General features: G+C 34.1%; 1 protein-coding gene across 4 annotated transcripts in view; it reads left to right on the forward strand.

Annotated features, from left to right (window-relative positions):
- Nucleotides 1-13,182, forward strand: part of LOC136883507 (fatty acid synthase) — an 830,097-nt gene that overhangs the window by 455,588 nt on the left and 361,327 nt on the right. For all 4 annotated transcript variants that reach the window (XM_068229677.1, XM_068229680.1, XM_068229678.1 and 1 more), the window contains one exon: nt 5,859-6,044. In XM_068229677.1, coding sequence (XP_068085778.1) covers nt 5,859-6,044 — 186 coding nt within the window. The remainder of the gene's footprint in view (nt 1-5,858; nt 6,045-13,182) is intronic.

A 13,182-nucleotide genomic window follows, 5' to 3' on the forward strand; every position in this document is an offset into this window, starting at 1 on the left:
CCATTCTAATAATTTGGATATAGAACTTTACCAAAATCACATTAAGCTACATTTTAACATTTAGAAGATACAATTTATATCATTCAAATGTCCGATGCAGAAGAAATTCCAGCTTAATTTAATGAATAAACGGTGGTCGACATGTCCATAAAATATAGGCCTAATTTCAATTACAGTAGCAGAGTAGACACGAAGTAATATTAACAGGGTTGCCAAAACCTTTTTTTAAATATAATAGATGTCACAGATAGCTTGATACACGCATTCTTCTTCTCCAAATAATCCGCAGAACAGTTTCGAAACAATTAAGAAGATACTTGTACTTACATTCTTGGGTGTCCAATTAAATATATGGTAATCCAATAACTTACGTTCTAGCCCATTTTGTAATGAAGAACCCTCCTTCAGATAGTTTGGTCACACTAATATTAAAGAACAGTAAATATGAAACACACTACAACATTATTGCCCTACAACTAAGGCAAATGCTTTAATTAATGAGGCTATTAGCCTGGTTTATCAGACTCTACTCCAACAACTTTCAATCGCATTTTGTACACAACTCCTCCATCTTGGCGATCTGCTGGGGACAGACTGGCATGCAGGCCAGTGAGAAACACAGCGCTCAGTTTTCAGCAGTAGACCGGATGCGCACGCACTTCAACTGGTTTATTGGGCGAATCAGAAACTTCGAAGCTACCGACGTAACAATGGATTTAAAATGCATTTTAAATAGGATAGTTCAGGCACATAAATTAACGGCAATTCAAACAATGGCCGAGTATGGTAGATAAAAGGGTATCGAAAATTATTGTCTCAATATTAGCATATTTGGTAATGTCATTACTCATTTAGGTATGTTCTATGTAGTTACTCTGATAGAAAATTCCCTTGATAACAATAAAATTGCAACAGGCCTTTTCATCGACTTAGTGAAAGCATTTGTTACAGTTAATCATCCGCTCTTGTTGAATTAGTTAACAGCAGCAGGAACACAAAGAACAGCACACAGGTGGTTCCAAAGTGACTTAATAGCAAGAAATCAATATGTATGTTTGAATGATACAGTCGGCTTTGAATCAACAGTTACATTTGATGTCCCTCAGGGGTCAATACTGGGACCAATACTCTTCCTGATATTTATTAAGGATATAGGAAACCTGGCACTATATGGTAAATTGCTGTTATTTGCAGATTGTATTTTTCCTTTTTTTAAGAAGATGACACTGAAGAACAAATAATGGATAAAGTACAAAGAGATTTACATACTCTCTTACAATGGATGACTGAAAACAGTCTTGTTTTAAGTAATTCTAAAACCAAACATATGTTTTCCTACAAACCATTTTATGCAACAACTTCCTTAAATGGAGTAAAATGTAGTAACCCTCAAACTGTGTCAAGAGTCAGTTCATTTATATACTTAGGTAATTTTCTGAACACAACTTTTGCTGGGAAGAACATGTATCCAATATACAAGCTAAGATCACTGCTGTTATTGGAGTGTAGAAAAAATTACAGGACACAGGATTAACTATGCAGTAGCTTAGAAGTATTTATTTCTCGCTGATTCACTCTCATCTACTCTACATGAATCTAATTTGGGGTTCGTGCAATAGAGAAGAAATAAGTGATTGTGAAATACTTAAAAAATGGGCCATAAGGTTAATTTATAAACACAACTTTATGAAACGTTCCATTGAGATATACAGGGACACGAACATCTTACCTGTCAGGATGCATAAAACATACTCTCAAGCACTATGCATGTACAAATTAAAAAATGGTGTGATCTCCTTAAACACAGAAGTTAGGTACAGGAAAGACGTTCATAACTACCAAACTAGGTCAATAGTTCAATAGACCAGATATACACTGGTCATGTATCCTCTCCATGGTAAGCACAGCACATTCTGCCACAGTATTGTATAAGAAATTGCCAACGGAGTTAAGGATTATTAAAAAATGTTCACTATTTCAGTAGTTGGTTTTAGTTATTTTTTACAAAAATATACAGAAATGTATTCATTATTATTGTCACATTTAAATATAATTGCTAATTTTCTCCAGTGTACTACCAACATTGTTGTGATCAATGTATATTATATTAAGAACTAGCAATTGCCAGCGGCTTCGCCTGCATTTATTAATTCAGCTGCATTCGATTTTTTAAAACTGTTTAATTAAATGCAAAAGAAAAACTATATAGTTTTAATATTGGTCGTGTTCTTTTAATTTAATATTCCACCCCCTTTCAACCCCCGCCGGTAGGGGTGTCTTACCGTACAGTTTTCTATCCCGAACAGCAAGTCATATGAGTATCATGTTTGGTTGAGAGCTATGCTGGAACATGTACACGTACATCCATGATCTTGGTCATTTTGGACATTCCTTTCAGCCCTTCCCAATTGGGAATGAACTTTAGCTCAAACGGCATCCAGAATGTCGCGGTTCATCTCAGCTACCCCAAAGACTATGAACTCACCATTAATATCGGTCATTTTTTCGGATTTTTACATTTCACCCCTTCCTTTAGGAGTGCTAGGAGTTTCTTGCCCTACAGTAATTTTTCCACATATTAAGTTATATGTGTATCTAGTTTGGTTGAGAGCTATGCTGAAACATACACACACATTCACCCTTAATCTCTGTCATTTTCAACATTTTCTTTCTTCACTCCTTGTCACCCCTTAAGCCATGGGGACTGAACTTGGACTTTGAATTTTTATATACCGTTTATAGAAGAAGAAGAAGAAGATTATTTTTAAGAAACACATCATAATCTTTACATACTGTTCTTTAGGCAACCTGCTGATCAGACTTGTCAAGCGGTTTACTTGCCTTTCCCTATTTTTTTTCACCCTTCTCACCCCCACTGTGCCGAACTACCCATCAGATTTCGTTCAAACCACTTCCTAAACACTCCCAGATGTAATACGAACAAATTGTGAAATTTTTAGTGTATTCGGTCCATTCGAGACATACATACAAACACACATTCGTTTTTATATATATAGATATTAAACTTTTTTTTTTACCATGAATTGTTAAGCCAGAATTGAAGACTTTGGTGGTAAATAATGACAACCCACATTTTTTAAGTTTTGAGATATAAAGGAATGAATGTTCACAAAATATTTAATGCTAAAATGTTTGATCTTTGAAACTCAATATAATGGTACACGTAATCCTTATTTATAACATTCTGGAGGAAAAAAAGCATATGGGACTAGTATTATAGGTAATTAGAGTATATTAAACATGAATGTGCTTAATGAATTTGAGGGTTATAATTGTTTACATGCAATATTGATGAAAGTAGTAAACTGGCAGTACAAGAAAACATCTCAGTCTCTGAAGTTCTGGCTGAAGTGCTTTGTTTACCCCCACCCCTTGCAAAGTGCAAAGTCTTTTTGTTCCACCATGATCTAGGTTGTACTTTTCAATTTTTTGCAGAGTGAAAAGTCTTTTGTGAATGAGTGATCCGATCGAGTTTATTCCATGAGCAAACTGTATAGGCCTAATACTCTATGAGTTTTAATGCTTTATTTTTTGCGGCGAACTTGACGGTATAATTGTGGTACCGTTAAAGTATTTTATCATGGGAAAGAAAGGTTATTACAAGAAGCTGGCTGTGATGGAAGTTGTCAAGGAGAAACGTGACATCCTTTTTGGCAACTTCAAAAATAACCTCTCAAATGATGACACACATCAATGTTAACGAGAGTATCGTCAACACATCAACACACAGAAGGAAATGCACCCTCCATTAGAAATCCCGTTGCTATATTATGTGGATTATCAGGCCAACGTACTGTTAGGAAATATTACATTTACTATAATATCTACGACTTTGGTAACAGTTCTGCAAATAATTGATTTTGATATCCCATGCATTGGTGCTACACCGTGCAGCTGGGCACCATTTACTAACCAATGTAAGCATATAAGAATTTGTTCTTTTTCGGAAAGGAATTTACTTCATTTTGTTGCATGTTTCAATAAATGACCGATCATTTCAAGAATATAGTCAGTCTGTGTTGGGGTAATACCAAATACAGTAGAGACAGTCTCTACTGTATCTTATTGGATTTTTCATCACTGTCCTCACTTGATGCTAACAAAAGCTCTCGTCATAACATGTTTATATCACTAAACCAAATTCTACACCGAGAAACTAGTGTACATACTTGTTAATTGGTAGAACAAAATCTGAACTGAAAAGTGCAAAGTGCAAAATGAAAAGTTGCAAATTTCGTTCGTGGAATAGGCCCCAGGTGCCAGAATTGTGTCCTGCAGGAGTTTTGTAACATGCCGGTAAATCTACCGACACAATGCTGATGGGGCTCGAACCCACCAACTTGAGCTCAGGAGGCCAGTGCTCTACCACCTAAGCTACCCAACTTGGTATATTAATGAGGTTACCATACATTTTTTTAAAATTTCATATGATGCAGTTACCCAATTGTTTTTAAGAAAATGGTAGGTAAAATAATTTTTTTTAGGTACATATGAAGTAACAGTACGTCAACAAAGTCGTTTAAAGGAAATTCAGTATAATGACAACAGTTAGTAGCATGTGATTTGATAATACTACTAATAATACTAATACTAATACTTTTGCAAGAGGTATTTTATATCCCAGCACGTAAATCGTTACAACCAACATTCAAAACAATGTGGTAAACACAGCTGCTAGCCATCTGGAAAACGTATCTGTTCATTATTTTCTGTTGAACTTCCATCATCTTCCAGGATTTCAGTGTAATCAGGGTCCATAAAACTATCATCTCTGTCAATAATATCCTTCTCTTCATTGTTTTGTTACCGGATGAGTTAGCCATGCAGTTAGGGTCACGCAGCTGTGAGCTTGTATCCGGGAGATAGTGGCTTCAAACCCCACTGTCTGCAGCCCTGAAGATGGTTTCCTGTGGTTTCCAATTTTCACACCAGGCAAATGCTGGGGCTGTACCTTAATTAAGGCTACAGCCGCTTCCTTCCCACTCCTAGGCCTTTCCTATCCCATCGTCGCCGTAAGACCTATCTGTGTCGGTGCGACGTAAAGCAAATAGCATTATTTTGTTTACCATAAATGAGATTTTCTTTAGAAGAAAGCACATCTTCAACAACACGATCTGCCATCTTGGAAATCTGGGTTGTAATCAAAGAGGATAGAATAGATTGTTTACTTCAGAGACGTGTGGCTTGTTATGAAAATAAAGTAGAATTTTGCCACCATCTCTTGTTAAATCGATTAACTTCTTGAGTAAAAAGACACTTCATGTTTGATATGAATGTTTACAATAAAGAATTGAAAAATCCATAATTTGAGGGTTATCACTTTTAACCCCCAAGGTCTTCAGTTGTAAAGGGCAGTCTCTCCCGTGAGCTAATAGCTCATTGTGACAAAACCCAGAATAAAAAATAAATAATAATAATAAATAAAACATGACATGTCATTGATATCTTAGCCCTAGTCATCATCATATTTCCATTTATATTGTTGTGAATGACAAATGTAACATATAAAAGTAAGATAGGAACACTTTACTGTAGATATGTAAAAGCAAAGCAAAGTCATCTCCATACAGCCAATGAAGGCCCTTGGGGGGGGGCTGGAAGGTAAAGGCTTCCGCTATCCGTAACCTCGGCACTTAATGGGGTAGAGTGGTTAGCTCTACGCCCGGCCACCTTCGCCCCCAGGAATTAACTTGCTACTCATTTTTGGTGTAGGCTGAGTTAACCTCAGGGCCATGTGCACCTCCGGAAGTGGAAATCTCTTTTCTTAAATTTTACGACTGCCTGACGGGAATTCAAAAAGGATGTCATTAATAAATATTTATCTTTAATCTCCACAGATACCCATGGTGAACTGTTATGGCAAGGAAACTGGATTGCCTTCATGGATAACCTGCTGCAGATGAATATTTTAGCCCTCGATTCTCGCAGCCTGTATGTGCCAACATACATCAAGGAAGTGTCCATAAATGTCTACGAACATCAAAAACATTTGACAAATTATACAGAAGATAGTGGTGATGCAGGTAGGCTATCAGTTTTGATATAATGTAGATCTAAATGCATGACTTATAGGGAGAGATAGTTGATATCAAAATAATATTAATAATAATTTATTTATTTATTTACACAGTTTGTGCCCACAGTGGAGCACCAAAATCAACCTTATAAAATAAAATCTTCAAAAAAAATAAGTACATCAAAAAATAGGTTCATTTTTTTTTAACTTGGTAATTTCTTCTTTTCCCAAAACTTCTTCATTCTAGACAATCGTGCAGCCCATTCTTCTGCTGATATAACATACTGCATATGTTTTGATGTTTTAAATGATAGTTTTGTATATTTGTCATTAAGAATCTTCTTCTCTTCTCTGTTTTCAATTTGCTCTGTAATAATTTTCATTTCGTCCAAATCCATTTGTATTTCTTTAAACCAAGTATTGTTTTGTTTTACTATTCCAAAATAAATCAAAAAGCTGTTTTAGCAGTCTAAAATTTGGCAAACAGTATATGTGTCCAACAAATGCAATTGTCTGTTTTCTCATCAGGTCAATAATTGATTTACTTTCCTTGTAAATAACTGAATTGGGTAAAAGTCTCCACTCGCCATCAACCTGATGTTTTTTTAAATAATTTTATTAATAATTGTCCAGAGAATTCTTCTGTATACTTTCTGCAGTTTGTGTGTTGTTGCTTGGGTATTAAGTTTGAATGTTGTTTCACTTGCTTACGTTGCGTTAGGTTTGATGACGGAGTTATAATGGCAGATTTAGCATTAATTGAAAGAGACTGTTTTTTGTAACTCAGCCATGTAATTTGTTATGCTCATCTCAATTTTAGAGTTCTATTATCTATGGATGCTTTTTCATTAGCATTCCAAGTGACAATTTCACCAAGATATTTAAATTTATATACAACTTTCATTTTCAGAGTGTTATTTAATATAATATGTGGAGTGTCAACTTTAAAGGATGGCTTCATTTCCGTTTTCATTTTCTCAATAGATATTTTCTCAAAAGATATTTTCAAACCAGACTTTTCTTCTAATCTTCCTACTTCCTCTACTTGAAATGTTGCTTCTCCTGTACTATTTGCTAATAGCACCAGATCATCAGCAAATGCAAGACAATTTAGTCGAATATTTTTTTCCATTCTTAACAGTCGGAGGGCATACCTTACTCCATTCACTCATAATGTTTTCCAGCACACAATTAAACATCAATGGGGATAATCCATCTCCCTGTCAAAGACCAGTATGAATTTCAACATAACTTTAGACTTTGTGTTTCTCAGAGTGACCTCGATAAGGTTAACAAGTTTCCGATGTAGACCAAATTCAGTAAGGATATGTAGTAATGATTCATGATGGATAGTGTCATAAACCTTTTGAAAATCAACAAAAGTGATCACTAAATTTTTGCCCCTAATGTGTTGTTGTTTTATGATTCATTTGAGACTGATAATTTGATATGAACAACTTTGTCCTGGATGAAAACCACCCTGATATTCACCCAGTTCACTATCAAGCTGGTCATGGATTCTGGAATACAGGATCTTACAGAAAATTTTATAGGTGATATCTAGCAAAGAAATTCCCTGATATAGGGGCCGATGACCTTCGATGTTAGGCCCCTTAAAACAACAAGCATCATCATCATCATCATCAATTCCCTGATAGTTACTAGGATCTGATTTATCACCTTTTTTATGGATTGGGTGTACGATTGCAACATTCCAATCTTCAGGCCATTTTTCTGTATTCCAAATGTCAATGAGATGTTTATGTAGATTCTGAATAGTCGGTATATTCAGATTCTTCCAGAGTTCCGCTACTAGTTGATTTTCTCCTGCTGCTTTAAAATTTTTCAGTGAATCAGTAGCTGCACTTACTTCATTGTAAACCGGTGGTATGGCCTTCTCCAAAGGTGTTTTATTTCTGGGAAATAGATCAAATTTGAAATAATTTTCATGTTCATCACTATTAAGTAATGTTTTGAAGTATTCAGCCAAAATTATTGCATTGTCGTAAGCATTATGGGCCACCTTTCTGTTCTTATCCCTCATCAGGAGAGTAGAGGAGTATAATTTTTTTGGTATTGTTTAAATGTCTTATAATAGTCTCTTGTTTTATTTCAATTGAAAGCTTCATCAATAGATTTTAATATTTCCTTCTGATAATTTCTTTTAACTCTCCTGATTTCTTTAGCCATTAATTGTCTAGCATTGATTAGTTCTTCTCTAGAGCTTTCTGTTTTTTGTTGTTGATCATTGAACCAGGCTTTATGCTGGTGTAGTATTGCTGTATCACACTCTTCATTCCACCAAGCATGGTTTTTCATTTTTTTAATGGGAGCAACTTCCTCTGCTATGGCTTTTAGTTTGTTAATAGTGGTTCCCAAGCTATCACTTACAAGTGTTTCGGATTTCTCAAAGTATGTTCGATTATTAATGATTGAACTAGGACCATAAAATCTTTTCCTATTAAGATTATGCAGTTTATTTTTCCTTTTAGGAGTTAATTTAAATTTAATCTTGGAGATCTAATGGTCTGAATCAACACACCATGCAGAACCTTAACATTATAAATTTCTTTTTGAAATTTACGAACCATGGCCACATGATGTATCTGGAATTCACCCAATTTAACATTTGGACTTTTCTAAGTCATTAATTTATGTGGATTTCTTTTAAAACTTGTTGTTTCTAAAATTAGTTCATGGTTAATACAAAATTCAATTAACCATTCGCTGTTCTTGTTCGTTAATTTATGTGCTGGCCATCGTCCCACCACAACACAAAATTTTCTGTTATGTCCAATCTTAGTATTAAAATCGTCAAGAAGAATTTTAATGTTAGTGTCAGGTATATTTGTTACTAATTGGTCAAGTTCATCCAAAAATGAATGTGTTCCCTCTTTGTCAGTTCTGTTCTTTTCATTTGTTGGAGCATGAACATTTATCATTGTATGTTTTTCACTTTAATCGTTAATAATGCTACTCTTGACGAATGTGAGGAAAAATCAGTAAGGAATCTAGAATTCTATTGTGTACCAAGAAACCAACTCCAAAGTGAGGAACATTCTTTATGACTTTCACCTGGAGGTCCTGATTCAATTGGGTTCTGATCAGTATTATGTAATTCTTGAAGAGCTGTGATCACATTTTTATGTTGATTCAAAATATCTATTAGATGTTTCAACTTACCAACCTTTACCAATGAATTGATATTTAATATTGCCAGATACAAAAACTTCCCTGGTTTATTGAACTTGTCTCTGGGCGCTCCGACTCGCCACAATCCTCTATCTGACATCCCACAGTATCCGAATTGTGTGTTCGTTTGGAAGATTATATAGCTGTCCAAACCGTGGTCAGGGTTTGCAATTCTAGATATGATCTGGAAAGGTGATAAATGAAAATATGATGAAAAATGAGATTGTGAAATGTGTCTGCCTCAAGATGTTCTCTGGCAGTTATTTAACGGCATTGAGCCAACCTTGAGTTACAATTCTAAATTTTTTTACAGAGGTGAAGATGAGAGATGAAGGATTTTTTTAAATGAAATTGTGAAGAATGCTTTCTGCCTTATTTCATCCGAGTTGTTCAGGACTGGTAGTAGGCATTTCCTCAATACCCTGCAAATGTTATGGTGTTCCCGCAAATACTCGGGTAGCTGATTGCAGTGGTTTTCCACTGGGCAAAGGGGTCGCCACATCCCTACGCCAACATAATAATAATAATAATAATAATAATAATAATAATATGGACTAAGCAACAAAAGTCTAAATTCATTAATTCTGTTATCATAGTTGGTACGGTAGAACTGTATTAAGACATAAATTATTGGAAATTTAATTCTATATAACTTCCGTTATATAGTATTTATTGATATGACCACTAATAACATACAGTAGATATTTGAGAAATAAATTTTAAGCCTTCCCCTAAAGTACCATTTCACTCAGTGTGAATAAAATTATTTATAGCGTAGATTGTAGTGCCTCATTCCCCATCTGTGCATACCGATTTTCATTAAATTCTCATCAGCCATTTTCTCGTGATGCCCGTACATAGCCTACAGACAGACAGAGATGTCGGAAAATTACACAGTGCATTTCCTTGCTACTCTGCACACGACTGATATAAACATACCATTTTTTTCAAATTCTGAGCAATGTACAGACAAAACTTTTGTTTTATATATGTAGATATAGGAAACCTACCAAAACACTTAATACTGTAAGAAAGGACTCTCACCATCCAGAGACCCATAAAAAAAGCTACATTGTTATTAAGCATGTTCTACAGAGCATATAGCATCCCCCTAGCACAGAAAGATATACAAGAATAAATTGAAATTATACAAAATTGCAATAAAAACTGGATATATAAGAAACTATATCAGCAGAATAATAAATAAAATAAAAAATAAACCCAAAATTCAACTCACAAAAGAACAGAAGAACAATGTGAAGAATTTTACCACCTTCACATTGTAATAACAATAACATCTATCAGATAAGTAACATTTTTAAGAAACTTAACTTTAAAATACCATCATAGGTTATGATTTTCATTTCCGTGTTGACGTATAACTAATATAATAAAGTTTGAGGGATGTTCCATCATTCAACACATTGTAAAATATATTAAATTTATTAAGCAAAGACCGGTTTCAACTCCCTTGGAGCCATCATCAGTTCTTGTTGAATATCGAATCAAGGGGAATCTGATAACAGTCATCATTAGGGTTGCCTACGTACATCTCAATTGGTTGACATAAGACATCATAATAAAATTATACACATAATGGCGATTGCCTAAAAATATATCAATGGGTTGTAAAACATAGTGACAAATTATGCTCACAATGACATGGAACATTTTGCACTTTAAGAAAGATATTGGTTCTGGATTTAAAGCACTGTCATGTGTTTGTAGAACACGGAGCAGACTGTCGGTCTTGTTATAATCAATTTGAAAATATGTGAATCAGTTGAGATAAAAAAAAAGAATGAAAAATTATATACATATGCACTGGTTGAAAATGTACACATCGACATGAAACACATATAATGATGTGAAACACATGGCGCTTTAAGAATGTTCTTGGACTTGTTGGTCTTGTTACAATCTAATTAAACTAGATGAAATATATACACATTGAAATGAAATGCACACAAAGTCATAAACTACTTGACACTTAAAAAGTTCTTGGTTCTGGTTTAAAAAACTGCCGTTTGTTTGTGGAACATGGAACAGACTTGTTGGTCTTGTTTCAGTCTATTGGACACAAATGCACTTGTTGAAAATATATACATTGATATGGAACTCATGGCACTTTAAGAATGTTCTTGGATTTGGGCTAAAAATATTGTCGTATGTTTGTATAACATGTTTTCACATGTTTTCAAGATGATTGTGGCAAGACTGATAAGTCTGTTCCGAGTTATGAGTTATGTGTTTCATGTCAATGTGTACATTTTCAACCAGTGCATATGTATATAATTTTTAACTAGTTTTTTATTTCAACTAATGATAACTGTTATCAGATTCCCCTTGATTCGATATTCAACAAGAACTGATGATGACTCCAAGGGAGTTGGAACTGGTCTTCGCTTAATAAATTTAATATATTTTACAATGTGTTGAATGGTGGAACATCCCTCAAACTCTATTATATTCAAAATAGCATTTCGAATAGACAATGCCAATAACCTCTTAATCTACAATCATCACATCATTACAATGAATAATATATATCTAACTCCAAATGCCTAAGCTTAAATGCTCACAATGTGATACATCATACATAGGATAAACGGGAAAAAGTTTTTATATTAGATACCTAGAACATATGAATGCCAACAAATATAACAGATACAGATGAGTATACACGTGAGAGAATTCAAACATAAATTTACCACAATAGAGCAGGATCTTATAATTTTATGAACTATGAAGAAAGGTAGCCTGATGAATATTTTAGTTGATTTAAATAGAAATAGATAAAAAACGAAATCCCAGCTACAACATATATGATCTCATGGAGAATATAAACATTTTTAGATGAGATCTTTAAAATAACTTCACGTAAAAAAGTAACGAGAAAAGACACCAAAAGATATTTGAACTCCTCATGAGATACAAGTTCCACCTACAATAACACTACCCTTACTGCTCCTTCCATTTCCCTCTTCAGGCGTTCAACCGATCAGCTGCTTTACACCAACAGAAACAGTCAAGCATCAACCAGCTACACAACAAGAGCTAATGGAACTAGTGGGGAGGTCAGTACTTCACTTACTCCAAATTCCAAGGTTTCTTTACACGAGAACTCCATAATTAATAACATACTTGTAGACATGACGTGTGCTTTTGGGCTTATGCCGTGTTACAAGGTGATACTCTTTACAATTTACAGAGAACTTTTGCTCCGCGTCTTCAGAAGAAAATCTCGACTCTTCATGAGGAAGGCTTCTACAATAATTGTTTTCTTGGCATGGCATAAGCCCAAAAGCCCACATCATGTCTACAAGTACGGGCTGTGAAACATTAATAACATCCTATCAGAAAATAAAGAACAATACATCAAATATTAGCTTTGAGAACATTGAGAGCTATTACAACATTCCTTAAGATATGGATTAAGCAAAAGTAGCACACACTATAAAAGCTTTTTAAACATTAAAAAAGATTTCAACATAATATTTATGACAGTTGTGATGAACATAAGAATTATTTAAACTAAAAAGGGAGAAGAAGAAGGAGAAGAGACATTGCAAACCACAAGAAGATACTAATAACAAAAATGTTTAAAAAAAAAAAAATAGTTATTTATAGAATTTAATGTGTCTATTAATTTTAAAAAATTTATTAGCTGAAGATGTCTTATTAGGTATAAGATATAATATGTCCAAACATAACACAATGAATTATTGCTACATAAATGCAGGGCAAATAAAGCAAAGTATTGAATAGGTGGAAAGTCTGTTTGTTTGATTTAAATCTTATGTGACATTGTCGCTAAGTGAAAACGTTAAAATAATTGAAGCTAAGGAAAAGGACAAACTCTCAGTACAGCAATTAATGTTCTGGTTCAAATGTGGACAAACACAAATTTATGACATGATTAATAAAAGAAAAAATCATGAATGAGTGGATTC

Source organism: Anabrus simplex, chromosome 11 (assembly GCF_040414725.1).
Source record: "Anabrus simplex isolate iqAnaSimp1 chromosome 11, ASM4041472v1, whole genome shotgun sequence".
In the NCBI taxonomy this organism is placed as follows: Eukaryota; Metazoa; Arthropoda; class Insecta; order Orthoptera; family Tettigoniidae; genus Anabrus; species Anabrus simplex.